This window comes from Xiphophorus couchianus, chromosome 17 (genome assembly GCF_001444195.1).
Source record: "Xiphophorus couchianus chromosome 17, X_couchianus-1.0, whole genome shotgun sequence".
Taxonomy (NCBI): Eukaryota; Metazoa; Chordata; class Actinopteri; order Cyprinodontiformes; family Poeciliidae; genus Xiphophorus; species Xiphophorus couchianus.
In genome coordinates, this window is record NC_040244.1 from 4,345,748 (window position 1) to 4,373,260 (window position 27,513).

The window sequence follows — 27,513 nt, forward strand, 5'->3', positions numbered from 1 at the left end:
TTGTCTTTCGTCTGCTTGTGGGTACCAACAGGAACCACGTGGCTGATTGGATTAGAACCACGCTCAGTATGAGAGCAGACAAATGGAAAGATGGCAAAACAAAGAATGTCTGTCTCTAAATCTTTCAATTGATTTCTAAGACTGTTTTCCTTTCCAGCAGAGTCTAGACATTAGTTTATGCTACATTACCACTTACCAGGACTTTGTGGCGACCAGTCAGGTTGGGTGACTCACAAAGAAGCTGGTTCTCTGACACTGTTAACATGCAGGGTTTGTCTCCAATCAGGACTGTGTAGTTCAACTTTCCATTCCCACTATTAGTTGGCGGAAGAAAGTTTCGTCCCTGCAAAGACAATTCATGCGTTATTTTCAAGTGTTCAGTTATAAAAATAACAATGCAGTCAATTGTCAAACCTAGTCATTTTGTTCAGATTATATATAGTTTGAAATACAGGATGTTAGGTTTACTTTAATATTTTAAAAGTGAATTTTGCTCCAGATGTCCTGACTAGTTCAGACACAAACCACTCACAACACACCAATATTGCTATAAACAGGTTTGACAAAAATGCTGTGAGCTCAATTTGTCATACAGAACATATTCACTAAATCAAAGTTTACAAGAAAAAGTGTATTGAAGATGTTGATCGACTTACTTTTAGTATGATTGGTGACCCAGGCTTAAGCTCTTGGACACCAGAGGGACTAAGTGGCTCAAATTCAGGGTTGGGGTAGTAGATAAAGTTGGTGTTGTTGAGGGCCATCAGTGACTGCACATCGTCCATTTTAAAGCCAAACTCATCGGGTTTTTCTGGTACTTGCTGCCTGGCCAGGCTTATGGACAGTTCTGGAACCTGACACTGCATAGTTGTGGAACTCAGCACCTGACACATCTTGAGGACACAAAGTTGGAGGAAAATTTAAGTTTGCAGGTATATACATGTTCTTGACCCAACAACTACAAGTCTTAAAATAATTTCCTTTTGTTTTGCTTACTCCTCACACGATCCTCTTTCCCTGTCAATTTGGTTTAGTTTCAGTTAGTTTGTGAAATATCTCTCTGTAAAATGGGCTGCTTCAATAATCTTCCCTGATTCCTTCTACATAAACATGTGTGCCTCAGTATGGCCATATTTCTTGAATAAATAGTTAACAATCCTGCTTCAAACATCAGCATATGCTTGGCTTTTTTTTTTATTTTTAGGAAAAACTAAAACATCGCATATCAAATATACCACGATAAGACATTGTTTTACTTCAATGTATTTAAATATAATTACATTTGTAACATCTTACTGCTAATATACTAATAGAAATTGATATATAAATTTTTAAAGATACCAGACCCAAAATATTGAAATGATTAAAATACACTTAATTTTTACTGATGATCAATCCAGCTTTAAAAATACTAAAGTCTTGAAAACATAATATGCTTAGGACATTGAGTTTGTTTCAATTGGCATATATCTGAGTACCACAAACATTAGGTGGTTTAATTTACATATTGTGTTGACAGTTTATCTTAAAGACAGAAATATGAAATTTGCCACTATTCATTCCTTTTAATTCATTTATTATTTCTTGAATTGCTCAGTTGAACATGATAAACACTCTTTCCAACTTCAGGTGTTCAATTCTTTAACTCCTACAAATAAAAAGGGCAGATTTTAAAAAGTCTAATGTAGAACCTGTTGGAGTCTTATTTCAGAGGTGGTGATAAAATAATGTACAGCTAGACACAGGATGCAGATTCATCACTAGCAGATCAGGATGTGTGAAGATTCAGGAGTGATAACTGAGTTTTACCTTTCCTTCATTAGCCTCTAAAAAGACCTCCCCAGCTTATCTTCACTTCATCCTGTGATCTTTCCCTTTTCGACACAATCTCTTCTTTCTTTGTCCAACATCAGCCAAATTTCTATATTTTCTTTTCTTGTCCTGTCCTTTTATACTTGTCTTAGCTGTTGACTCACATTTGATATATGAAACAATTTTAAATATTTATTTTTTCTTTATTCTACTTAAAGTGAGTCTTACTAACAATGACAGATTGATCTATCACTTTAATGCCCCATGCCCTTCTATATCCTCCTTACATCTCCATTCCTCTCTGCCTGTCAGGACACTGACAAATCAACCTGCAGCACAGGTCTCCCTCACAGACATCTCACATCTCCACAATAACCCCTGCCATGCAGTCATTCAAACTATTACTTGTCACTGTAATTGGCTCCTTGAACATCAGACTTGACAAATCCTGCAAGGTCTTCAGGACATTACTGACATGTATAATGCAACGGTATGTCGGGTACCAGAATGTAGGGGAGGAAAAGAGAAAAATGCTTCTGTTTTTGGAGAAATGTCACTAAAATCCCTTTATATGTCTGATTCCGTTTCTTTTTTCTTCTCATCTACACCCATCTTAGTGTCGCACTCAACAGGAAGATGTGAGGCAAACTAGATGGCGACAGTTACCTTTAGACACAATACCCAGCTCATGTGAGTGTGAGCACAGATGTTAAACGTGCTGCAAAGTCACGCTCAAATGAACCATGAAGATGGATAGCATTACAACCTTTTGTCCCCCTCTTCTTTCAGTGAGATCAAACAAACTCTTGTATGACTTTCTCCAGCTTTCTGTGAGAAAATTGCAGATTACAGTTATATTATTTTTGGCATATTGTCACAAGTTTCTTCTTTTTGTTTGCAAGAAAAAGTGATGTGATTAAAAGCTTTTTAGTAGTGGTGAAACCTGATTAAAATATTTAATCTTGCTGATTGCAAAGTCTGTAAAGCTTAATATTGACAAAATAAGCAACACTTTCTATTGAAAAACCTCCTTTGCTGTGAAATTATTGAATCGGAGACATCTTAGCTCAACAACAAAATATTGTTTTTAATTCATTCACTTGCGTTATTCAAGCATTAGATTGGTGCAATATGCTATTTTACCCATTAGGATTTTAAGTGTTTCAGGAACCCCTGATTTGTAACATTTTGAAAAAATGCTTCTTTAATGTGAACTGTGAGTCCTGACATCATCGATGGGGATGTCTGTGCTTGCTGTAATATGTATTTCACTGAGATACTATTCTAGGCTAGATTTGTGTCTGTGAAAGGTCATTGCACAACAATAGTCTTTTCCAGCATGCCATGTGATCGAATTTACTGGCTTATCAAAAATGCACAAATTATTGACAAGCCACAAATATATGCATACATTGAAATTTTTCTATGCAAAGAAAAAAAAATTAAAAATGCAATTAATTGAATTAAAATACCTGGAATTTGTGAATTAAAATGAACACTTTCAAACCCCTGCCCTACGTTTCAGAAGATTAAAATTACAAACTTTAATTTCATGTACTGGTCCTGTATCCAAAAGAAGTTCAGGAATATGTGGTGTGCAGACAGCTTATTATTCAATTTGTAGCATTAAATATGAAGACAAACATTGATAGGTTTATTTTGTCATAACCTGCAAAGAATCAGCCAGAGACAGAGATTAGGTTTATTTTCTTTTCTTTTCTTTTCTGCAGAATAGGAGAATTGAGAACAGACGCGACGAATCGCTGTCAGACACTGTCTGAAATCAATTCTGCTAGATCTTTCTTTGCATTTCTCTTTATTGTATAGAAAAAGGAGGTTGGGCTTCTTCACACAGAGAATTGACCAACCGTCTTCACATTCTGGAACCTCCTATGGACATGCCCTTACAAGGGCATGTGACTGACCACAACTAATCAGTTACATATGGAACTAATAACACATGAATGTTTAACGTTTTTAGCTTCCAAGCAACCATCCTAAACAAAGTTAATAATATACTACAAAAGAAAGAGAAGTTAAGTACATATAAAAAGAAGAATAATATGAGAGTAATAATATAAAAAGAATAATATGAAAAGAATAATATGAAAACATAACTTGTAAAATAAACTCATGAGTAAATGAACAGGAGGATAATTTTTCTAACAAACATAACTAAACAGAAACATGAGAAAAAAAATCATCCTTCAAAAATTATTTGTGCATACTCAGACACAACATGCAGTCAATGTATTTTCATTATAGATTAAAAATAAAAACATTTTAACCTCTTTCATTTCAGATGAAGCAATATTGGTGTTTTGCAGTTACTTACGCTGAGCGATTCTTGGCTGTTGTATTTAGCTCTTATGATTGGGGTCTCAATGATGTCCAGGTTAGTTCCTGTTACCATCACTGGAGTATGACCACTGAAAAACAGGCAATATTTCAGAGATTGTTTTGACAAATTGTGATTTGACATACAAATTACTAAAGTATGCCTTGAACCTTTTCACATTTCCTTACAACCACCAACTCGTTATGTATTATGTAGCAATATGTAGCTCAAACTCAGTCAGATTGGATGGAAACATTTCTAAATAGTCAATTTTAACTGTCATCACATGTTAATTTCTTTCAAAACTGTCTACTGATGAGGCCAGTTTTTGATTAAAAGCAATTCCTCAGCAGCTGTGGAAGTATGTTACAGACACATACTTCTGTAACATACTTCAGAAGTATGCTGGATATTAAACGTCCGCATTAGCCTCCAGTCTTTTGCAGCCTCTAACAGGTCTTCTTCCAGGATTGACCTGTGTTTTTCTCCATCCATCAACTCTGAGCAGCTCCAGTAACCCTTCTGATGAAAAGCATCCCCAAAGCATGATGCTGTGGAGATGCTGCAAGGCTGCTGTGCAGTATAACTCTGCATACCTTGGTTGACCTTAGACAGTTAACCAAGTTGATCATGGCCATGTCTTGATAGGTTTGCAGTTGAACCATACTGCCTTCACTTGATTGTTTTAAGGATTATCAAAATAAATGAGTTGACAAAATATGAAAAAAAAATAAAGATGTGTAAATGTAGCAAATAACTGTGGGATGCAAAAGAGATGCTGTAGGTTTACTAAGACGTATACAATTTTAAAGGTATTTTTAAATCATTTATTTTAACTTAATAAGCCTGAGGCCTGTTCAACAGAGATACGTTCTTCCTGGTGACATACCTGTAGATGCTCCACTCTGGCTCAATCTTTGTTATAGTGGGATCCTCCACATATTCAAACTGCAGATCTTTCTGGAGTTGGGCCTTATCTATGCTCACAGACACAGATACCCTCCCGATTCCATGCAGAGAGGCATGTGTTCGGCAGGTTAGCCACTGTCCACCCCTCCTAGAAAGTAGCAGTACAGAATTAGCTAAATAAAACTGCTATGTATGGATAACGCTGTGGAACCATTAAGAAAAACGATGACATTGAGAGGTAATAATGTAACTTTTTTTAAATAGTTTTTTCTCTTGAAAGTTTCAAAATCATTTAAAAAACAAAAACTATTTAATAACCCTGTGTGTTACCATGGATGATAATGTGGAGCTGAGTACATGGGTTATTGAATAAACTCATCAGCTTGAAGACTGATAATACAACCTTTTTCAAGATGACTTTAATTTTTCTCTATGCAGCTCAGAACCAGAACTGTCAGAGCCATTAACTGCCTACGCTTTGATGAAAACCGACTTTGACTGAGCTTTTTAATTGAGTCTTTGAAGAGTGACTGGCAGGGTCAACCGAGGCATGTTCCCACTAACCTCAAGTAAGTGCACGGCTGGTCCTTAAACATAATTGACACGTTGCTCCCAGCATCCAAATGGCTGCCTGTGATGTTGACAATTGTTCCCCCGGAGACTGGACCACGGCTCGGCTTCAGCCCGGTAATTCGTGGGATCTATGTTGGGAGTTGCATAGTAAGATCAGTCACATTAAAAATAATCATGCTGATGTAGGAAAACAAATATTGCAGATAAAAGGCTGGAAAAAAGTTTTTAAACTTTTGATGAAAATAAGAGATAGGCATTTTTAATTTTTTAAAATGCCTACAAGGTTTTTTTAAAAATCTTGCTTCTGCGTTTTGAAGCTTAACTTACCACCTAGCACCAAGAGCACAAAAAGCAGTAAAATAAAGAATAAAAATTTAAAAACATATCTGTTTAAAGAACTGTTCCTTTTCACAGAAAAAGTTTAGACAGAAAGCCATAATAGCCATCTCATCATTCTTGTTTATTGAACATTACTGGATAAAATGTACTACAATCTGTAGCCGCAGATCCCACTGGCAATAGGCACAGGCAATAACATGTTGGAAACATTATACAATTGCCACAGCAGTAGTTAATCAAGTCCAGTCGAAGCTGGACATCGCACCAATCTATTATGAAGCCATCTGGCATTCTTATGGTCCCATCTAAAGCCTGTTGTGTTGCATGTTTAGATGTAGCATCTCATACCTCTGTGAAGACGGGCCTCATTGAGAAATAAACCTTGGCCAGTATCCTTTGAAGGGTAACAGTAAAAATGATACTTTAGCATATAAACAAGTCCATAAAAGCAACCACTGGAAATTTATCCCAGAATGTGGAACTGTGTTGGTGACTGTGTGCTGGGAGAGTATTGAAAGAACACAGCAGAGGGTGTAATGTGTTTCTTTATGAGTTCGTGTCAGAAAATGCTTTTAGAAATATCAGCTTTTCTGCCTCATTTTAAACTCATTAGTGAGTGCCAGTCATGTGTCTCAACTGATCCACACATGAGAGAAAAGTTATCATGTGGAAACGGAGCCACAAAACCGCAACATATACAGTATTAGCACCTGTGAGAACAGAGAACGCCTGACATCAAGGCGCTAAAATGAATACAATTCTGGAAGAAAGTCAAAACGCAGTAAGTCACATGTGCAGAGTTTTTTTTTTTTTTTACAATCATGTGACTAAAATTTTAAAACTGTGATATGAAAGAAAATCTCAAATTAAAATAAACACTCACCACAAAGTAATAGTACTTGGATGATGTTGCCATAAATTCTGGTCTGCATGCTCCAACACCAACACACACCTGTATGTTCCCAGTATACTGGCTCAGCTCTGCTCGCCCCATCTCACAAACAATCCTGCAAGAAAACATTTGAATTACAAGAGAATGCATAGAAATTCACACTGAAATTATTTTAGCTTTGAAACAAAGTAAAGAGGAAACTGATCAAGAAGAGCTTACATTGTGAGAAAAACCTTATATGATGCACCATTTGGTAGTAACTTTACCTCCTATAATTGGTAAACTTGAGGGAGAAAAAGCAAAAAGTCTACCTTTTGCATATGACCTCAGTTACAGCTACTTCTGCTGGGTCAGCACTTACTAAGGAAGTGCTGGCCCACAACTTTCTTTCTAAGCAGAAGCGCTGTGTCTGTTGATAAGCCAACTTTAAACTAATTTGACAGATGGCACCTGCAAGAAGCCTTAGCTGTGGATTAAACTGGAACGTCAACTAAATCTGACCTCCAGAAATGTCTAAAATGATTATTGGACTGCAAGGACAAATATATGTGCAGCTGCTTGAGTGTTTGTCACTAGAAATGATAAATGTATGAATTGTGCTCCAAGGTACACTTAGTATTCAAGTTTTATGCACTTCATGCACACCCAAGTTTCCTCTCAAATAGTTTTGGATATAAAAATGAAATCAGTTTGACAATAATTTCAAGTAAAAAGTGGTAATTAATGTACATTGCGAAAAGAAGGAGAATTTGATTGCTAAATTATTCTATAGTTAAAAATATGACTTACTGTTCCGCAGGTATGTAACCATCACGTATGGGGGTGCAGTCCACGTCAGCCACCTTCACATTACCCTGAATCTCTCTGAAGTCCAGTCCAAGATTTTCACCACGGATAGTCACAAGTGTGCCACCTTCCCTGGGACCTCGCAGAGGGTTGATCTGTTGGGATCCAAATCTTGATTATTTCTGTAATTTTGCTCATTTAAACATTTAAAACAAGTGTTTTCTGTGCAATAGTTTGCAGAAAATGTGAAAACTTCATCCTGCGACAGAGTTGATATGTTTATACCAATGAGGTTGAGTCTCTTCTTATCTGTCTCTTAACAGGTTATCCAATGTAGTTTAAATCTTCTCTTTCTGTCAGTTTATTGTACAAAAGCACTGATAGCACAAACCTTTCACATTTTTTAAACCGTTTACTATACAGCCTTTTTTTTCTCTGTTACCCCTAAAACAATCAACTGGACCCGCATGTTTTACATACATTATTTTGGTCAGATAGCAACCAAATGTTAAAAAGTTCTAGTTTGAATACTTTATTGAGTAACCAATGAGACCTCAGCCATATTGTCAATACAATTGTCAAGTTTTACAAAACAAATAAATATGAAAACCACAGCAATGCATGACTATGACACTGCACTAAATACCAAGATTGCAAAGTTGATCATTTTTAAGAGTGTCAACTACTGACTAACTACTTCTGAAGACAATAAGTACCTCAAGCATTCTTTGCTTGCCACAGTAATTACTTCCCAAATGCCACGAGCAGGAGCTCTTCTAAAAATGCACTGCTCATTAGTGCTGGATTGTGGAATCAGTGTATTAACATAGTACCTATTCAGAACCAATAGATCCCTAAGGTGAGCAATAAACCAAATAATTAGGCTTGGTTTGTTGAGCTTTCAGGGGAAAAGTGCTAATGTTTGTGTTCGCACATATTCCAAATAAAGAGACAATTAACTACAAAATGAACGCTCCAGAGGTTAAAGAAGCTTTGGGGTCCACATCAAGTCCTTTTTTAAATGTGTATTTCAAGTTTACAATAGTCAGATAAACTCAGATCAACATAGATCCTGACATCGGGAGATATCACCACAGTAATCAAAAGCATCTCTCATTGCAGGTAATGTGGTTGCAACATTCATTACCACTTCTTACAAAACTACCTTTTGGCCAGGCAGTGTGTGTGTGCGTGCGTGTGGGGGCATGCATGGGTGAGTACACATCATCAAGCCTGTCCAGATGGATAGATGTTACAAACGGAGACAGAGTAGTCTGTCCCCATCAGTCTCTGCCAAGTACAAGTCCTCCAGGCTGCAGATCAGAGCCAGCTGCAATGGCAGCTCTTCCCATTTCTCAGCTCTGTGTATATGTGGCAAAGTGACCCCCCTGTGGTTTTCACATGGCAGGTAGAGTGCTGAGCAAATGAGTGGGTTTATCTTGGAGCACAACATTGTTAAGATATTATAGAAACCTACTCCATACACTAAAAGTATCAAAAAAATTAATTACTATGGTTTGATTATTTAAAAATGTAGTGTAATAAAACAACTTGAAATAGCTGAACTTGGAAGGATATTAAGCTAAGTTTAAGCCAAGTCATGAAGAAGTCTGGAGTCTGCCAAATAGGAGATATTGTTAAGAAATTGTTCAATGCCTCTGATTAATAATAATCCCTACAGATTTCTTGATGGAAAAAAGCCATTTGGGAAAGGGTTGCAATACATTCAGTTAAAAAAAATTGCACACAATGCCTTGTGGCTCCCAATTCATTATAAAATATATTTGACTTAAGAGGGTTGACTAAAGAGAAATAGAGGGGGAGGAAAAAAGAAAAAAGGAGGGAGACAAAGTATGGCTTTGATTAAATTTTTGACTTTGACAAGATAATTAACGGTTTCGTAGAGGCAAACAATCACTTCTCCTTTTCTTTTTATCTTGATATGCGAGTCACTCTCTCATATTGTTGGTGGGAGATGTCATTATAATTTATTGCATTACAATGCATTAAAGGCTGGCTAGTCTTGGGAAAGTCCTCACTCCACATTGCTCACAGTTTTTATGGGGGAGATGAGAAGGCTGCAATATGTCCTGACTGCAGCCTCAGGGATGCAAAAAGACATACAGTCCCATCTCCTTCAATAAATCCACTGCTTTGAGTGAAAACAAACACTGCAGAGCCCCAGTGATGGACTGAAGCAGACTGGCTTTACTGCTTTCAGAGGCACAAAGGGTGTAAAGCATTTTTTTTCTTTTTGTAAGAATTCATGTGTTTTATTTATTATTTTTTAGTTTTCTAGGTTAACATTATTTGCGAGCATGTGAAACTGAAGTCCAATTCCTTCAATTCAGTGTGTGAATTGAATTGTTGCATAAAGAGAAAAAACAAAAGCAAACTATTTTTTATGGATTTTGTGTGTTAGACCAGAAGTGTCAAACTTCACTCCTTCAATGACCAATGTCCTGCAACTTCTAGAGGTTTTCCTGGGTCGACACAGAAATCAAACAGCTGAATTATCTCCTTAATATGGAATCACATTCTAAAAGATTCTGCTTGATATTTTGATTCAGGTGCATTGAAGCAAACATGGAACTTAAAGTTGCAGGTCATTGGCTCTGTAGTTGAATTTGACATCTGTACAAACCCCAACACGTAATTTGATTATATATAAGTGTATATGTTCTGTAAAGGCCTCAGGCCTTTGTGGTTTTAACCTGATAAATAAAAAAAACAATATTAACATGAATCCTTTTGCAGTGTTAATTAGGTCAGTCACTATTTACCTGACTCTCATCAGGAAGGAGTGCAATTCTCAGAAATAGAAGTTATACAAAGACATGATTCACAGAGAAGCTACATCTTCAACCATTTTTGTCAGTTTTACAGTAAATATTTGAGCTGGTTCAGAAAAATGTGGACACTGCCATATGTGGAATGACTAAAGAGTTTTCTGTACAGTGGATAAGAAGCGTGATGCTTCTTATTCATGTTTTGCTATGAAATAAAATGTGCTGTGCTCCCAAATGCTTTATATGAATTCTGACCACTCACCATTTTAAACACACTTTACTGCTTTTTGGGTATTGTTTTGTATGACATGCATGTTTCTCCTGGTGTTTTTGTCTCACCTGAGTGATTTTGGGGTTGGTGCATTTGCTGTTGATCCCGTTGGGCTCGAGCAGCTGGTTCTCTGGGAGGAGGCAGTGTTGCTTGAGGGTGCAGCGGTTCTCTCCCTTGCACCAAACACACCCAAACAGTGGGTCTGCTTTCAGACATAAACCGCAGCTTCCACGCTGAGCATCACACTTATAAAGATGAACTGTGCAGTAAGAAATAAAGGCAGACAAAGAAAATGTGGAGGGAAAGGAGATCAAGTTATTCTGGAGAAATCACTTAAAAAAGGCTAGACCACTGTACACAACCTGAACTCTTACAAATATCTCATTATTCCTGCCATCACCATCTCCATACACTCGCATTCCCTCCTGCCTTGCCTCACCGGGTTTCCTACAATGCTGTCTCCTGCCTCTCGTCACCCACCACACATTTAACATCTCATCTCCATGGCAACAGACCAGCCATTTTCTCTTTTAATTGCCATTAGATGCGTGTGTGTGAAGTGCCCATCAAAAAATGCCCCGAGAGATGCTTCCTCCGCAGGCAAACAAAGGTAGGAGGCGGTTTAAGAAGCGTTCTCCATTTCAAGCATCTCCTTTGTAACTTTTGTTGCCTCTTTGATTCTGCACTCACACTCAAGGATATATTTTTGCAGATGTGTTTTTTACACAGACACATGTAAACACAACCACAAACACCCTACAAAGTTTGCCTTGCAGCACAGTGTCATTTTGGCATATAATCCACATTTTAACAATAAATTTCATGAGCCTGACTCCCCTGCCTTTGGAGAAAACAAGGGGTTGCCTTTCAGAGAACTAGAACCCACCACCTACTAATGTTTTCCTGGTATAGCATAAACTGTTTGCAGTAGTGAATTTACAGTGGCCAAATTGAACAAGTGCAACTCAAAGGCACATATTAAAAAAATCAGCAGCAAATCTTCATTTCACAGATAAGTCAGATACCAAAAAAAATCAGGATAGCCCACAGTGTGTTGTTTACTTCCTGTAAATACAGGAAGGGGAAATAAATTAGAGCTGTTTGTAGAGATTGATATTTTTTAAAGTACAGGTGAATTTAAATAAATGACAGTACAAATGATTTCAGTTATTACATTCAAAAAGCCAAGTTAATACATTTTGCATATTCATTATACACAAAGCGTTATTTTCCTAGAGTTTCACCCTTGAAATTCTTATGATTATGCCTTACAGGTAATGAAAACCACCAAATTCAGTTCCTGAGAAATATTTCATACAAAATATCTTTTTACAGAAAAGCATGTCCATGCACTGTACCATAAATGCACTCACTATTTGGTTCAGTGAGTGCATTTACAGGTTGTTATTGCACTACTCATGCTTATAAATGTAGCATCAATGAAGGTAATCAGCCTCCAGCTCTGAGGTATTAAGCAAACCCAGGTTGCTTTTAATAGAACCCTTCAGCTTGTCAAGCCTGGTGTCTCTCATCTTCTTCTGGATAATACCCCAAATACTCTCAATGGTGTATAAGTCAAACAAGTTTCCTGGCCGAACAAATATAGGGTACCATGATTATTTAAGCTGGCTTTGGTACTTTTGACAATGTGTGAAGGTGGCATGTCACACTGCAAAATAAAACCAACAACTGATGAGCTTGTAAGCATGAAGTGTTGCAAATTTCCGTGGTGGATGACTATGTTTACTGGACTTCTTAACGCTTTTTTCTTCCACTTAACCTTCTATTAACACGCTTGGGTACTTTGCTCAGTGAATAGCTATCTGCATTAGCAATGTCTTCTGGAGGTTGGATATCTGCTGGGAAGCTGACAATTCATCAGTCTTTCCCAATATTGTATAGGCCGTAGCATAACATGTCTGTATTAAAACTCCACTTTTAAGCTAAATTTTGGGTTATTATTAACTATAAGCCATATGGATCAAAACTGACAAATAAAGTACTTCCAATATGTCCATCGATGTAGAGCAAATCTCTATATTATTGTCTTTTTGAATTTGATTTATAAAATAAACTTTTAAATGATACAATTGATCAGGATGCACCAATATATTTATTTTTTTTGTTTTACAATGCTGTAGTTTTCCATTAATAAGTCTACAGCAATAGGAGGAGTTTGGCAAAACTAAGGAAGGCAGTAAAGGACACAGAAAATTTTATCACAAAAGTCCTATGGAAAAAAAAAAGAAATAATAATATTGCAGAGAAACAAATAAAGTATAACCCAGAGAGTTACAACAGTACTTTGCAATGCAGCAATATGGGAAAAAGATAGACAAGGCAAAAAATAAATAAATAAAAGAATCGGGGGGAAAAAGGAGGATGTGTTAAAGTTAACCACTCTTCATGGCAACATCAGGAAATAGATGCTTCACCTCAGCGCACCACCACCTGTTGCTATGGAGACAGGCTGCAAGGGCAACAATTGGGAGGCAGCAGACCCAATGTATATATCTCGATGCAAGTTTGTCAGGAGACCACGTTGGACTAAGTGTAAAGTGAATAAGTTGGTGAGCAGATGTGTTTCCATGTGTCGCTGCACATGATCACACCAATGCCTGCATCTGTCTGAATGCTCACCTTTGTTGTGGGCGGGGTTATCAATGCTGAAATCTCCGTTCCAGATGACGGTCAGCTCCACAGGAAGACTGCTCATCTCCATCCCATCGTAGAAATACTATAACCATGGCAACCAGAGAAGGAATGAGTGGCATTGCAGGGAGAGAGGGAAATATTTATACTGTGTATTATTTCTGTGTTCAAATGCCTTTAGTGCCCGATTTCCTCTTTCATCCCAAAAATACATCAGCAACAACAGGTGGCTTTATACTCAGCGAACACACACACACACACACCAGAGAGCGTTCAAAGATTAGATTATTTTTCATTTGGTTCTGTAACACCAGCAGCACGAGAGGCTGGTGCTAGAATCATAATTTTCTGCTAAATTACAGTTTCCCTCTTACACAGCTCAATCAAACTACAATGTTTGCCCTGTACTGTGATTACACACCCAATCCCACCGACATCTTGACACGCACACATTAACACACACACATGCAGAGTGATGAAGATAGACAGGAAGATGGAATGTTATTGTATCAACAGGCGATTAGCATCACGACAAGCATAAAGCCTTTTATACTTGCTGTCAATGCATTATTCATTGAAAGGATGGAGCCTCAATAAAGGGGAGGCATAGTTAGGCTCTTGTCTCATATAATCCCTTTGTATCAGAAAAACTTAACTTACCTTATAACAGTGGAAATATCAGTGAAAGGAGTACAAATTTTGATGGCAAATACCGGGAGTCTTTACTGAAACTGGTTAGGTGAGCTAATGTGAGCCATTGATGATGCTAATTCTTACCGATGTGTTTTGACATTGCACTGAGGAGCTGTTAAAGCGCAGGGCAGGTACTCTGTGCTCATTTCCCTGGATGGTTAGGAGGCACTCGTAGCCCCTCTGCCCAGACTGTGGCTGGGGTAGGTTCTTGGCCCGCAGGGTGATGGGCTTTACCACATTGACTGGAACCAGTATCCTGTCTGCAGGCAGCAACTGTGGACAGCCCTGAAACAAACATCAATGTTGGGTTATCATTTATAATATATGAGTAATATTAAATTACTATGGCAGCAGGTGTGTTTTTGAATACTGTACTAAAAGTACACAGTAAGAAACCTGACTGAAAGATATTTCAGTGTAAGGATGGCAGCATGTTACATGAGAAAAATTTAATCCACTTTATAAACTGAATATGTGGTCACAAAAAATACACTTAAAAATGTGTGTAAAAATTACTCCAACCCCTTCAACATTTTAAAATTAAGATCATATATGTGATTTATATGACAGATCCACACAAATCCACTGTCAACTGTGGATTTTTTCTTGAGATAATATCCAGATTGGTAGAGAACACAACTAACACTTGACTGTCAAAATATTAATCTACTCCAGCTGTGGATCTCTGTAGCTCTTCCAGAGTTACTGTGGGTCTATTGGCTGCTTCTCTGATTGGTGGACTTCTTATTCAGTCTGTTAGTTGTAGGTGGATGGCTATGTTTTGGTAAGTTTGCAGTTGTGCCGTACTCTATTTTCAGATAACGGACTTAACGGTGCTCTGAGATGTTCAAAGCTTTGATTATTATTCAGAAATTGTGCTCTGCTTTAAACTTCTCCACATTTGATCCCTGACCTATTTTGTGTGTTCCTTGGTTTTCGTGATGAAGCATGCATACTGATATTCTAATTAAATGACAGACCTGTTCACATTCAGAAAATGAAGGACAAGTCTGCTCTCTACTCTACTGATACTATCCTAAGGATGGAAGCATCAATTATACATTGAAGCAGACACTTAAGGAAGAGCTTTAATTCTAATTTGCTAGATATCCAAGATGCATGTTTTTTTCTTGTATTTTTAAGAAACAAAAGATTTCGCAGGCGTTTCCAATATAAGTTTGCCTCCTGTCTAAGTAGGCTAATAACAATGAATGACAGGCACAGAGAGAGGGAGGGATCAAAAACAGAAAAAAAAGTGAAAGGGATGTTAAAGGATGAACAGATGGCCTAGGACAAAGTGACAGGACAACAAGTAACACACATAGCACTAGGACAGCAGGATAATCTGACAAGAATACATGTAAGGTAAAACAGAAGGGGGGTAAAGACAAGTAAGCATAATAAATACAGAACAACACTTCCCTGAACACATTGCAAAATGTTCCGTGTGTTTTGCAGAAGGGCAGCAGAAAGGGAAGAGAAGGAAAAACAGGCTAGCAGAGAGAGGAACAACAAAAGAAGACCCAAACTGAAAGCAGCAGGAACACCATTAAGCGCATGTGACAGGGAAAGCTTTAGTATGTCTAAGAGAGAAGTGCAAAGAGGGTGAAAAGAAAGGGAGCAGATAAGAGAAGCCCCCTAACGGATGGAGCCGGGGAGGGGGAGCACCAGGGAGAGGGATTGAAGCAGAGCACACGTTGAACTGTGCGATAACACTTGTTTGAAGTTCATTAAAAGCCACTTGATTTGGGTAGGCTGAGTGAGTGACTGACTAGTGAGTGACTCAATCACGTGGTGAGAGAGCCGAACGCTCTGTGACACCATTCACAAAGTCATTATAGATAAATGACACACAGAGGGGGGTGAGTTCAGCGGTGGAGGAGAGGAAGGTGGCGGTGACTGTGTGTTTGCTCTTCCAAATCTCATTTTCCTAAGAACGAAGGGTCATATTTGGAGAATGAAAATGAGCGGGAGAGCAAAGAGAGATGCAATCCATTTTTAATCACATCTTTTCCAGTTAATAGACATGAACAATGGGGACAATAAATCTGATCTGGTTTGTGGAAATGAAAACACGGAAAGCACTGGAGTATGACTTAACACAGCGCCTGACTGGAATCTTTAAGACACAGATCTACAGGGATAGAGCTGTGAAGTGATGATGAGACTGAATTTTACACACACATGCTAAGATAAACGTGTGTAGGGTCATGTTATAATAATTTGGTTTCAAACATACAACAAACTTTGTTTCACATAGACAAGTATGATATTTTAGCATTTTAGTAAAATATGCGATTTGAAATAAAAACAGTAGATGATCCAATTTCCTTTTATTTAAAACAGAAAAAATAAAGCAATTTTAAGCTGTTAGATTAATGTGCAATTGATTTTTACAGTTATACAATGGATTACATACATTTATTGTTACTTAATGATTTATTATTTTAGCTACATATTGCTAGCTTAGTACACCAATATCACTCCAATATTACTCATACATAATGCAAATAATTGCCTGGACTGCAATAAATGTTATTTTATATACAATCAGGCTCTCTATGCTTGTAAAATGTTTGGGGAAACTTGTTTATTGCAGCTCAAAAAGGTTGCAAACATAAAGAGGTGGTAAGGTACTTAAAAACAACTAAAACTAAGTGGTTTCCTTGCCAAGATTCATCTCAATATTTTTGTGTGAAAATAAACAGAAATTTTGCCTAGAAATGCTTCATACTTGCAAACAAAGTAAAACCAAAGCTTCAGAATTACATTACAGTTTAAGGAGGAAAACCTAGCCAGAAGCCACAAAGTCAGACAAATCATACCTTGAATAATGTTTCAACATGGCAACCTAGCATATCTGTGCACACACACAGGACATCCCCATTTTATTATAGTCATAAACTAATGTCATATCAGCCTTTAATTTCAAAGCACATATCCCCATAGACACCAATTCAGAACTGCAAAATGCCTAAATGCCAAAAAGCCTCGTTAGTTTTTGTGAAATAAAAAAAAGCACAAGGTAAAAGCATAATAAAAGTTTTGATTACTGCATATTTTTTATGTGCATTTCTCTGTTTCATAGCTTTGATTTCTGTTTGTAACTAAAAATAGAAAATAAGATGCACTGAAACAACAGCATGTGAACATTTTCAGTATTCACTTTTAAGTGTTTAGACAAACAAAGCTTGTATATCTTCCTAGTTGGCTTGAAATTATGTCGCTCCGTGTTGTTGAGATTTATGTAGATGTTTAGCTGATGTAATGTGCACGGTTTTATTATTATTCCCCATATGCTTAAGTGCAAACACCCCAAGAGTCAGTGGTTTATGCAGATGCCTACTTAAGACGACATCACTTAACATAAATATACTTAATATCCCACTTCTATATGGCAAGAACATTGTACATCTCAATAAAAAATAATTAAACTCTAGATTAATGTACATATTCGTATCAGACTGGACTCATCATTGACAACCTATTGTAAGGAGTATTATCAAGAGGAAGGTGAAAGACGTCAGACCCAATGATACAAACAGGCACAAGTCTAATATTAAAGCAAACAGGGCTTTCAATACACCTCACAGATTGACTGCCTTCAGGTTATGCCACATTGATGCAGTTACTCATGCAAAAGCAGCTTGACCAAATGCTATGGAAATCATTTTTTAAATGGTAAGTTTTATGTAATATTTAATCTTTAATCTTTACCTCTAAGCTGTAAACTTCAAAATTAACAGAAATATATATTTTCAACCCTGAAGGATCTTTTGAAATGTACTTGATGTCCATTTTACTTTAAATTAACTAATCATTGGTGAGGTTTAAAGAATTGAATTGAAAAATAAAACTAAAAAAAGAAATCACCTTCTCTCATGTGGTAATGATATGCTTTAAGACATTCTTACATTCTGTACTTTAAATTTTAAAGTGAGACACTGTAAAGAGTTTCATTAACACATCTAGTTACTGTGTTTTTTGTGAAAAGTACTGACAACCTGTTTAATGGATTATTTAGGGGAATGTGGAGAACTGTCAGAAAATGTTGCGAAGCATATAATTTCATCTATAAATCCATTTAATTAAACACGACTATTTATCTGAATGGCCTTGTACACTTGTGAGAGCAGAGATGTCTGCTTCATGGTGGCAAAACCTCTCAGCCTCATTTCCTTTTAACCTCTTTATTCTTTCATCTTGCTGAAGAAAGACCAGAGAACCAGATTTGAAGAAAAAAGACTGAAACTGTGTCCTGTGAAAGTGCATTCGTATGAAGCTGTTGGTGCGATTCAAGTTGTAAATGTTAATGACAGGGGATGTAATCAAGGACTTCAACTGAAGGACTATAAAGAGAAAAGTACCTGTAAATAGCATGACTCAACATAAGCTCAGCATAGAAGTGACTGAAAATCAAAGTTGCCTTCTGTTTTGTCTTTTGCTCTAGTAGTAGTATTGCTCTCACTCTTTTCCCTGATCCATGATCATTTCCCATGTACATCAGGTTTTTTGCCAGGTGAAAGGTCGAGTAATAATATACTCACAAATATCATTTAAAAGATGCATTTTGCATTTGCTTGTGTTGTCTTTGATATTTAAAATAGTTTTATGTTCAGAATCTATTAAGTGTGACAAACGTGAAAAAACACGTTTTTCACGTTTGTCACACTTATATATATAAAAAGCAGCCAGTGCAGTTCACCTATGGTTCATTCCTTCTCAATGACCAATCTCATGTTTCTCGTCAAGCCCATCACTGATTCGCTCTCCTCCCTACTCTTCCCCGACTCCTTTTCTTCTTGGGGACCTACTTAGATCTGATAATTAGAGACTGGTGGGAGGTGTGAAGGGTGGAGATGTGGAAAGTGACAGAGAGTAGGAAGCAGAATGGGAGCTGCGAATGTAAAAGCCCTTGGCATAGTTTGAAGCAAAAGGGAGCGGGAGGGTGGGCGATGGCAACAAAAAGAGAGAAAGGCCCATAATTATAGCAGCGTAAGGTGTGAAGATGAAAAGGATCTTAAGTTTTTAGATATGTATGTGCGCACCAACAGCCTGTGGTAACCTAAAGCTTCCCAGTTTCTGATTTATCATAAATCTATAACAGAGCCTAAGGCAAAAAAACTCTCCTCCTTTCTCTTTGCCAACTGTCCCTGCCTGCAGCTGCTCCTCCTTATTGCCATTACTTCACTTTTAATCTTAAATAACATTTCAGTTGTGCTGTGTTTTTACAATTTTCTCCTAATGGAAAACTAACACTTAGAAAAATCTTCTTGTGAAAAATCTTCTTGTGAAAAAGCTATTTATCTATCGAAATAAAAGTTGAGATAACAGTGCAGCAACAGCTGAAAGTTTTCCTCTTACTCATTCAATCTTAGAATTCACTTAAATGTTCAGTGGAAACAAACAGCAAGTTATCTTTAACATTTAAAAATCATTTTCTTCCAGATTAAACATCATTTCCAGGATTGTTTACTTTTTTTGCTTATATTTGTGGCCATGAAATAGAAATAAGTGCAAAAGATGTTAAAGTTGCAAAATTAAGATTATTATTAGTAGTAGTACTAATAAAAATCAGAGTAAAGGTTTGCTTCCCACAGAGTTTCAGCTTAAATTTTCTCTGCTAGTCACAAGATTTCAGGAATCTAATGTTTCTTTTCAACTGAGCAGTATAGTTTGGTTCGGTGTGGTTTGGTACACTATTATTTGATCCTGGGAATCCAGGAGAATAATTCCACCCAAAGCAGGACTCTGACTGGACAGGCAGGAATAAAAATGATAAACCAGTATACTCAATGTTGGGTCATGTTGGTACGATGATGTACATGACACACTATATAATATTTTTTGAGCTTGTTGCAAACAGTTAAATTTTTCTGTCCCCAGTCAACAGACTTTGGTGTGTGGTCCTTGTAGCTCCACCCTAACTGTATTGAAGGATTGCTCTATGTACCTGCAAATGACGTTGGCCCAGGAATGGAATGATACAGGTCAGTTGTATGGTCCACTTTTACAACGGGAACAGACACAATAGTGTACCAAACCACGTCAACCCGTGCCATAACACTTATTGAAAACGAGGCATTAAGGATCTGCAGCATATAGGCAAATCTTATTAATAGGTTGAAGCAGTAATAACTTTAAAACTGTCATAAAATTTCCCAAAATAATCTTCAAATCAATTCAAAATTCACTGATTGCCAGAACAGAAACTTGAAGGTTAATCCTTCATTTTTATTACCTAAACAACTCAAAATTTCCTTTCTTTTACTTCTCGCATATTGTCCTCTAACTCTTCAACCCTCAGCTCAGAGGATAACATTGATTTCCTTATGAATTGAAATGAGGTAGTTCTCTGCACCATTCCCATCCAATATTGGCAGCTAACAGCTATTACAGTTGGCATTTAGGTTCTTTAATAAAATGATCCTGATCACCTGATCAATAAATTGCTGGTAAATAAACTTCATGACATTGATCACCGCCGCACAGTCAGGAAGTAAATAATGCATGGAGATGAAAAGTGCGGTATGAGCTGGGAGATAATGAAATGAATTCAGTGACATTAATATTTTTGTGTTTTCTATCTCCCTACCAGCCGAATATATTAGGGAAAGACTTGGCAGCAGCTCAGGATATGAACATGCTGTGTTGTAGACAGGAAAAGAAGAAAGGGAAATATCCTCCTGTGGTTTTCATCAGACAAAGAGAATGGGAAGTGTACCCAGTTTTATCACTTTCTTATGGCGATACATTGTATGCGTATTGTGAATATGGACTACAGTTTGAGGAAGACGGTAAACACTCTGTACAGTGGATGAACAAGAACAATCAATTCATATGGCAATACATATAAATAGAGGGTAACCACTGGTTCCTTCATTAGTGTATTCAAGTTCAGCTTCATGAATAGTCTTTGTTAGAAAGCCAGAATCTCTATGTCCTTGAGATGTACGGAGGGCAAACAGGCCAACGTCTGATCCCTGTGCCCATATCGTTGCTGGCATGGATGAAACACCCAGGCCTGGCTTAAACTCCACCCTGCCCTGCATACTAACATCAAGCTCAAGCAGTAGGGAGATTCTGCTGGCCTTACTTATTAACATAGAGTGAAGGGATTATTGAGATCACTGCCTCAAATCCCTTAATTGTAATAGTTAACAAAAAAAAAATCTGTGTCAGCAGAAAGAGGCGACCTCATTTTATTGCAAAGTTGACGCGTTGCCTTTTCTGGGTGTGTGTGCATGTTTCTAAGCTTTTTATGCATGTGGAACCATTATTTCTAAACAGCATGTAAAATCTGTCAGTAAATACATCACCTTGGAATTAAAGGGTTAATTAAAAGCAAATTAAAAATCATTAAGCCTGCATGACACCTGCTTTTTAAATCCCTCTTTATTTATTCTTTTCTTTTAGCAAGCACACAATACGAGAGGATCCGCACATTATTAACCTGAGTCAATACTGACCACCAGTGTGTAAGCTAATTAGAAATGTAAACCTGCAAAGAATTTTGCTTGGGTGAAACTAAGCACAGTTCAAAAAGATAAATTACGTGGAGGAAAAAGAAAATAGTGTGCAGGTTGAAATGCTCAAGGGGAAGGAAAATGTGTGGAATAACACAATTGAGAGCAGACTGCTCATCAAAAGAAGTAATCTGGCTGAGCTTGTCTCTGCCCGTCGTACGCCGTCTGCCAACCCAGACATGAGCACTAGTGATCTTCATCATACCTCACCTCAGGCTAAGATTAACAGGCCATTAAGTCCCTGTACATCCGTCCCCTGAAAGCCACAGTGAATTGGCAAAGTACAGGCAGACTAACACTGCCACAGAAACAAATGCACAGAGTAGAATTGCAAATAACTGCATACTGAACCCACAGTCTCAAGTCTCAGGCACATATCTCCACCTTCCCTGACCTCCTATCTTTTCATGAAGGCTACAGCAGTAACTGAGTAAAATCTCCACATGTGCGCATGTGATGGGGAGTGGCTGGGTTGGAGGTCAGTCGCTTAGCGTGCCCCTTCCAGCGCACAGCTCGTCCTCTGCAGCAGAGCTGCCTAATTACAGCCGGCTCTGCTTCGGCGGGAATAGAACTGCCTGCCAATATTATTGATAATTCACAAAGAGTAAGCTGTTGCAGGGAATAGGGATGGGCATGTGAAATGACTCAGTTTTATTAGCTTCCACTGCCCTTTGAAGAGCAGTCAAAAGCAAGATATGCCAAGAGACTCTTGCCAGATGGAGGTACTACGACTGAGAGGTGTTGCAATCCTTTTAACACGACACTTTTTGCACATGAAATCTTAGAATGAAGATATTTCTCATATGTAAAAACATTTTCTTTCACCAAAGTCAATTTACTACCCATACAAAAATACATTTTAAGGATAGTAAATATACATGAATAAAATCTGGTTCTAACAGCTCAAAAACAGACAATGGTATTAGCCCCAGACCTAATTTACTTATCCTCTTGCTTCCCTGGTCTACAGTGGGCAGGCTTGTGCACACTGACCCATTCTTGAGTGGCATAACATTTGTTGGTAATTTTAGTTTTAAAACATTTTTATTACCCCAAAAACTTGAGAGAAGGCCATGATCTCGACATTAAAGAACAAAAGATGTCAGGGTCTATCTAATCATTGATCTGGGAAATCATTTTCATGTGAGGGAGTGCTGATGGGGTCTTAAGCCTAAAACAAATTAAGCTATTAAGAAGAAGCAATATTGCCTCGTCACAATTACTGACTGTCTTCCATTTCAAAATGAGAAGAAATACTTGAATCAGAGAAGCTTGTGCATTCTCTTATGTGAAATAGTTGAAGAATATATGAGAAGCAAACACATTTTCTTAAAACTATTCCAGTTTCAGATCAACTGACCTCAGGATTCTTGACTCGGCCCTCCTGGAAGGAACAAGTGCGAGGGTCATGGGTACAGTCATGCCTAAATTTACACCAATGACACTTGTAGGGACTGCTGACACAAGACAGACACCTAAGAATGGAAAGATATTTTTAATTACCAAGGGATATTAGAAAACAGAGAAAAGGCTTAGTTAATCTACTTGCAGTTGCAGTCAGAAGATGCATACAGTCATGAGGAACATGGTAATTTCTGAATTTTCAAAATGCATTTGACAGCTTTATTTGGAAAGTGGAATATGCAATACACAACTTCAGTGCTTATAAAAAATATATATTGTTTGGAAGTTTTGTCATATTTTAGATTTTCTGAAATCCATACAAGGGTCATAGCTATATAATTACTATGGAAAATTCTAGCTGAAATTTTGCAAGATTTATAGTTACTGATAATTACTTCATTTTGGATCGAAGACTCAACTTTTAAACATGCGCTACATAATTTCAGTATGGTTGGAATTTTTTCCATACTATCTTGATTATATGTTTGGAATCACTGTTCTGTTTTCTTTCTTGGTAGAAATCAAACTGTGAACTGATCCATCCCAAACTGTACAAATGTTGGTTTCTCTAAAACCAACATTTAACCTGTAAGAATATTTATGAACATCTTAGAAATACACCCACAATAAATTCAGGTAAGTACCAAATTCTAATCTTTGAAAAACACTCACATTGTAACTGTACTCCACCATCAAAAAAATTTCAAATTCATAATCAAAAGCCAAAAATGTGATCAATGAGTGGATGTAGACATCTGTGCAGAACTGTAATTATGTATATAAAAAAGAAAAGATGGCTATTTCATGACAAAGGGTGTGGAACTATAACAACAGGCCTGCAGGTGAGTCTAAACTTTAAATGTCAAAAGAGAAAGAAGAAAGCTGGCTAGAAATGCTACACTCTGAAATCCCTCTAGAGCAATGTTTCATTCTGGTTCTCCTAAATTGGTACATGAAAAAAGTAATAAAACACTGCTGCAGACTGTGATTGAAGTGCATTTAAAAACAGCAGTAGAGATTGACTTACGATTTGTGGACGCTGCAGTTGTAGAAAACAAAACTGGCATTTGCAAAAGCCAGACCAGTCTCCTTGGACTTTAGATAGAGCTGAACAATCTGGTGGTCACCTAAGAAAAAATGGCAGATGGTCAAAATTGAAATGATGGTTTTGAAACACTTATCGAACAAATTATTGATATTTACTGCATGAAAATGTATTCCAATAGTGTTGATCTGTTTGATTCTCCAATACAGAAGCAACAGGTGGTGATCTTGTTGCATTGACACAGGATGTATCTTAAAAGGTGGGAATTAATGCTACAGTTCTGTCAACTCCCGCTTTTCATGGAGCTGTGCATGAAGATGTCCCTTGGGATGGGCAGTATTCCCACTGAAATCCCTTTGAGAACATTTTTTGACAAGTTAAAAGAAAAACATGAAACAGCAACCATGTGTATTTTTGTGCAAGTGTATCAACGCGCACCTTGTCTGTATTAGGTGTGTCTTTTTGTCTGGCACTAATGAAGGAGTTCATGTTTAATTCATCAACACGTCTACACATCTAACTGCTCATTCTCTGCAGTAGCTCTTTGCCTCTCCCTCTCATTCCTACTATCTTTACACACAGGTCTCTTCACTTCCTTCCACACTTTGACTCCCTGTCCCCTGTGTGTCTCCCTCCATCTCTCTAACAAAGAAGGAATCATTCATCAATCAGAGTAAAGCACCAGTGACAACGGATCTGTCCTAATTAGGCCACCTAAATGTTACTTTGAAGCCTGCTAACACTATCCATCCTTCTCTCTCTTCATCTGCTGTGCACCCTTTTCTTTCTATACCAAGCTTTGACTAATGAATACTAGTAAAAACAGAAGATGAAAGACTCAAATTTAAGAAGCATTTTACTCTCTCTCCCTAGCAGAAAAACATATAGCCCACATTTGCCCGTCTGGGCAGCAAAGCTTTGTGTGTGTGTGTGTGTGTGAGAGAATGGGTTTTGGTGTACATATTTACACATTTATGTTTGCCTTATGGCAGTATTACCAGCTTTACACGTGGCTGAAACAGCAAACATTGAACAAATGTTTGTAATTCCCAGAATTTCAATGTCAGATGTGCATCTTTATACGGGCATTGCCTGTTTGTGGATCAACAAGTCATACATTTGTTCATAGCTGCAGATATGAAGGGGATTTTTCTTTCGCTTTGTTTCTCTGTCCACTTGTTAGATTAAAGAAAATATTAAGATATGAGTTCACAGATTAAAGTTTTAGAGTTCAGATCCAACAGGTTGCAATAAGTGTCAACCACTCACTGTTATTGACTTTTCCCCCTTGAATTATCTGAATTCAACATCTAAAATGGTCAAATGACCAGCCGCATCTACAAAATTTTTTTTTTTTTTTTTTAACTGAAAACGTACATATATAAGCCGTACCGGGCTGGATTTATTAAGGACGCAGCCCTCAGACTCCAACGCCGAACCATGGATTCGTTCATGCCGAGCTTACATCTATTTCCCTCCTGTACTACCAGATCGATAATCCTCAACTTAAAAGCTGCATCATATGAACTTCTTCGTGTGGTTTCCATGATGAGGAGGTATGAGATTGAAGAAATATCTGCGTCGTGCCTGCTACTGGAATGTGCTTGTTCTAAATTAAAATCAGCATTTCTTCTTTGATTTCCAATTTTGACTTCCAATGATTCACTTCCTGCTAAAGAATCCCCTGGTGGTAGAAGAGAAAAACCACAGTGGCTATAAACCGCATGGTTCAAAACATATATATACAGTATATATATATATATATATATATATATATATATATATATATATATATATGGTGCTCTTTTGGTCTAACTCAGTGGTTCTCAAACTTTTTTCAGTGATGTACCCCCTTAAAAATATATTTTTAGTCAAGTACCCCCAGACACGGGCAAAACATTTTTGGAATAAAAAAGAGGTACAGTGCTGTAAATACCCTGTAAATACTGAATATAAAATTCAGTGCATGAACACACATTTATATTTTATTGAACTTTTTACAAAATAATTTTTCCCAAGACTTATTATGAGGAGCCTACTGATTTTTTAAAGATATTTTGAAAAGCTTCACGTACCCCCTGCAGTACCTCCACGTACCCCCAGGGGTATGCGTACCCCCATTTGAGAACCACTGGTCTAACTAACTGAAGGGAGGAGATCAAATGGTGACAGGTATACATGCTTGTATTTGACAGGTGCCACTGACTAGCTGTTTCCAGTGACACCATTTTAATTTCCTGGTAATAAGAGAGATCTCTACAGATATATATATATATATATATATATATATATACAGTATATATACAGTACAGACCAAAGGTTTGGACACACCTTCTCATTGAATTCAATTAGAAAGTGTGTCCAAACTTTTGGTCTGTATTGAGTACGGACCAAAAGTTTGGACACACAGTTGTGCCCAAACCTTTGGTCTGTACTGTATATACAGTATATATATATATATATATATGTTTATAAAGCAAACATGAAATGAAATATCAAAGCTGTGACAACATTGTACTTTAAGGAACAGTGCATTGCCTGAGCAAACCTGCACCATTATTCATGCTTCTTACCCTTGTCCACAATAATTCGTGGCATCTCCTTTTCAGCTGGAGAGGAACACTTGATCCGGTTCCCTTCTACCAAGCCGTTCATCTCAGCCAGGTCCTCAAATGTGCAGTTAACGCCTGCTGAAAGTTCTGGGACGTTATGGGCTTCCAGCACCAACTGCAAACGCAATGAAATGAGAAGATTGTTAGGAATTAATATATAAACTATTATTCTTATGCAAACAAATTTAATCTCCAGGTTGTTGGGATGTGGAGTAGAGATTCAGAAGATGATCCAGCATTTTGTTTGCATCTTAAGAAGAAGACACACAAGTATGAAGACATCAATGTGTGCATTTTGAACAAGAAATTAGTGGTTTTAGAGGAGTAAAACATAAAAAAATCGACATTAAATAGTGGTTCTTAAATTCCATCTTTCACAATTAAAACACACCAGTTTCTTCCAGCTATGTTTGGAACTGAATAAGAATTTTTGACTGAGAGGCAATTTAAGAAACTAGAGAAGACGTCCAGTTGCATTCTACTTAAGAGCCTAGGATAGTAATTGAGGATTGTCAACATTGTTCTATACTTTTGCCCTACAGAAATACAAATAAGAAGACAGTTGGACCAACTGTTTGTTTGGAATCTGCATTCCTAGAAATAACAAAAAGGAGCTTCTTTACTTTTTCTTTTAAAGCAAAGAAGATACAAGAGATCTTGTGGCATTTATTTTTGGTTTATTTCTATACTTGATGTGTAAGTTACTAACTTTTTGAGTAAAAAGGAGATAAAATTAGTTAAGAAAAGACCTTCGTGCAGATGTTGGTAGCAGAAGTTGAATCATTGCAGGGTTAAAGAAGAAGAAAGCAGAATGAATTCAGATGACATAGTGCTTAGACAAGAGGAGAAACAATCTACTAGGATCACTGAGG

The 27,513-nt window shown here is 37.2% G+C and overlaps 1 protein-coding gene across 1 annotated transcript in view; it reads right to left on the reverse strand.

Annotated features, from left to right (window-relative positions):
* The window catches only part of plxna4 (plexin A4), a 326,516-nt gene that overhangs the window by 140,226 nt on the left and 158,777 nt on the right, over nucleotides 1-27,513 (reverse strand). Inside the window, exons 7-19 of the mRNA XM_028043958.1 lie at nucleotides 26,603-26,756; nucleotides 24,012-24,111; nucleotides 22,941-23,055; nucleotides 14,139-14,339; nucleotides 13,350-13,446; nucleotides 10,778-10,968; nucleotides 7,653-7,804; nucleotides 6,855-6,978; nucleotides 5,624-5,760; nucleotides 5,040-5,207; nucleotides 4,148-4,241; nucleotides 657-893; nucleotides 197-343 (exon numbers count right to left, since the gene is read on the reverse strand). Of these exons, the coding sequence (XP_027899759.1) occupies nucleotides 197-343; nucleotides 657-893; nucleotides 4,148-4,241; nucleotides 5,040-5,207; nucleotides 5,624-5,760; nucleotides 6,855-6,978; nucleotides 7,653-7,804; nucleotides 10,778-10,968; nucleotides 13,350-13,446; nucleotides 14,139-14,339; nucleotides 22,941-23,055; nucleotides 24,012-24,111; nucleotides 26,603-26,756 (1,917 nt within the window). The remainder of the gene's footprint in view (nucleotides 1-196; nucleotides 344-656; nucleotides 894-4,147; nucleotides 4,242-5,039; nucleotides 5,208-5,623; nucleotides 5,761-6,854; nucleotides 6,979-7,652; nucleotides 7,805-10,777; nucleotides 10,969-13,349; nucleotides 13,447-14,138; nucleotides 14,340-22,940; nucleotides 23,056-24,011; nucleotides 24,112-26,602; nucleotides 26,757-27,513) is intronic.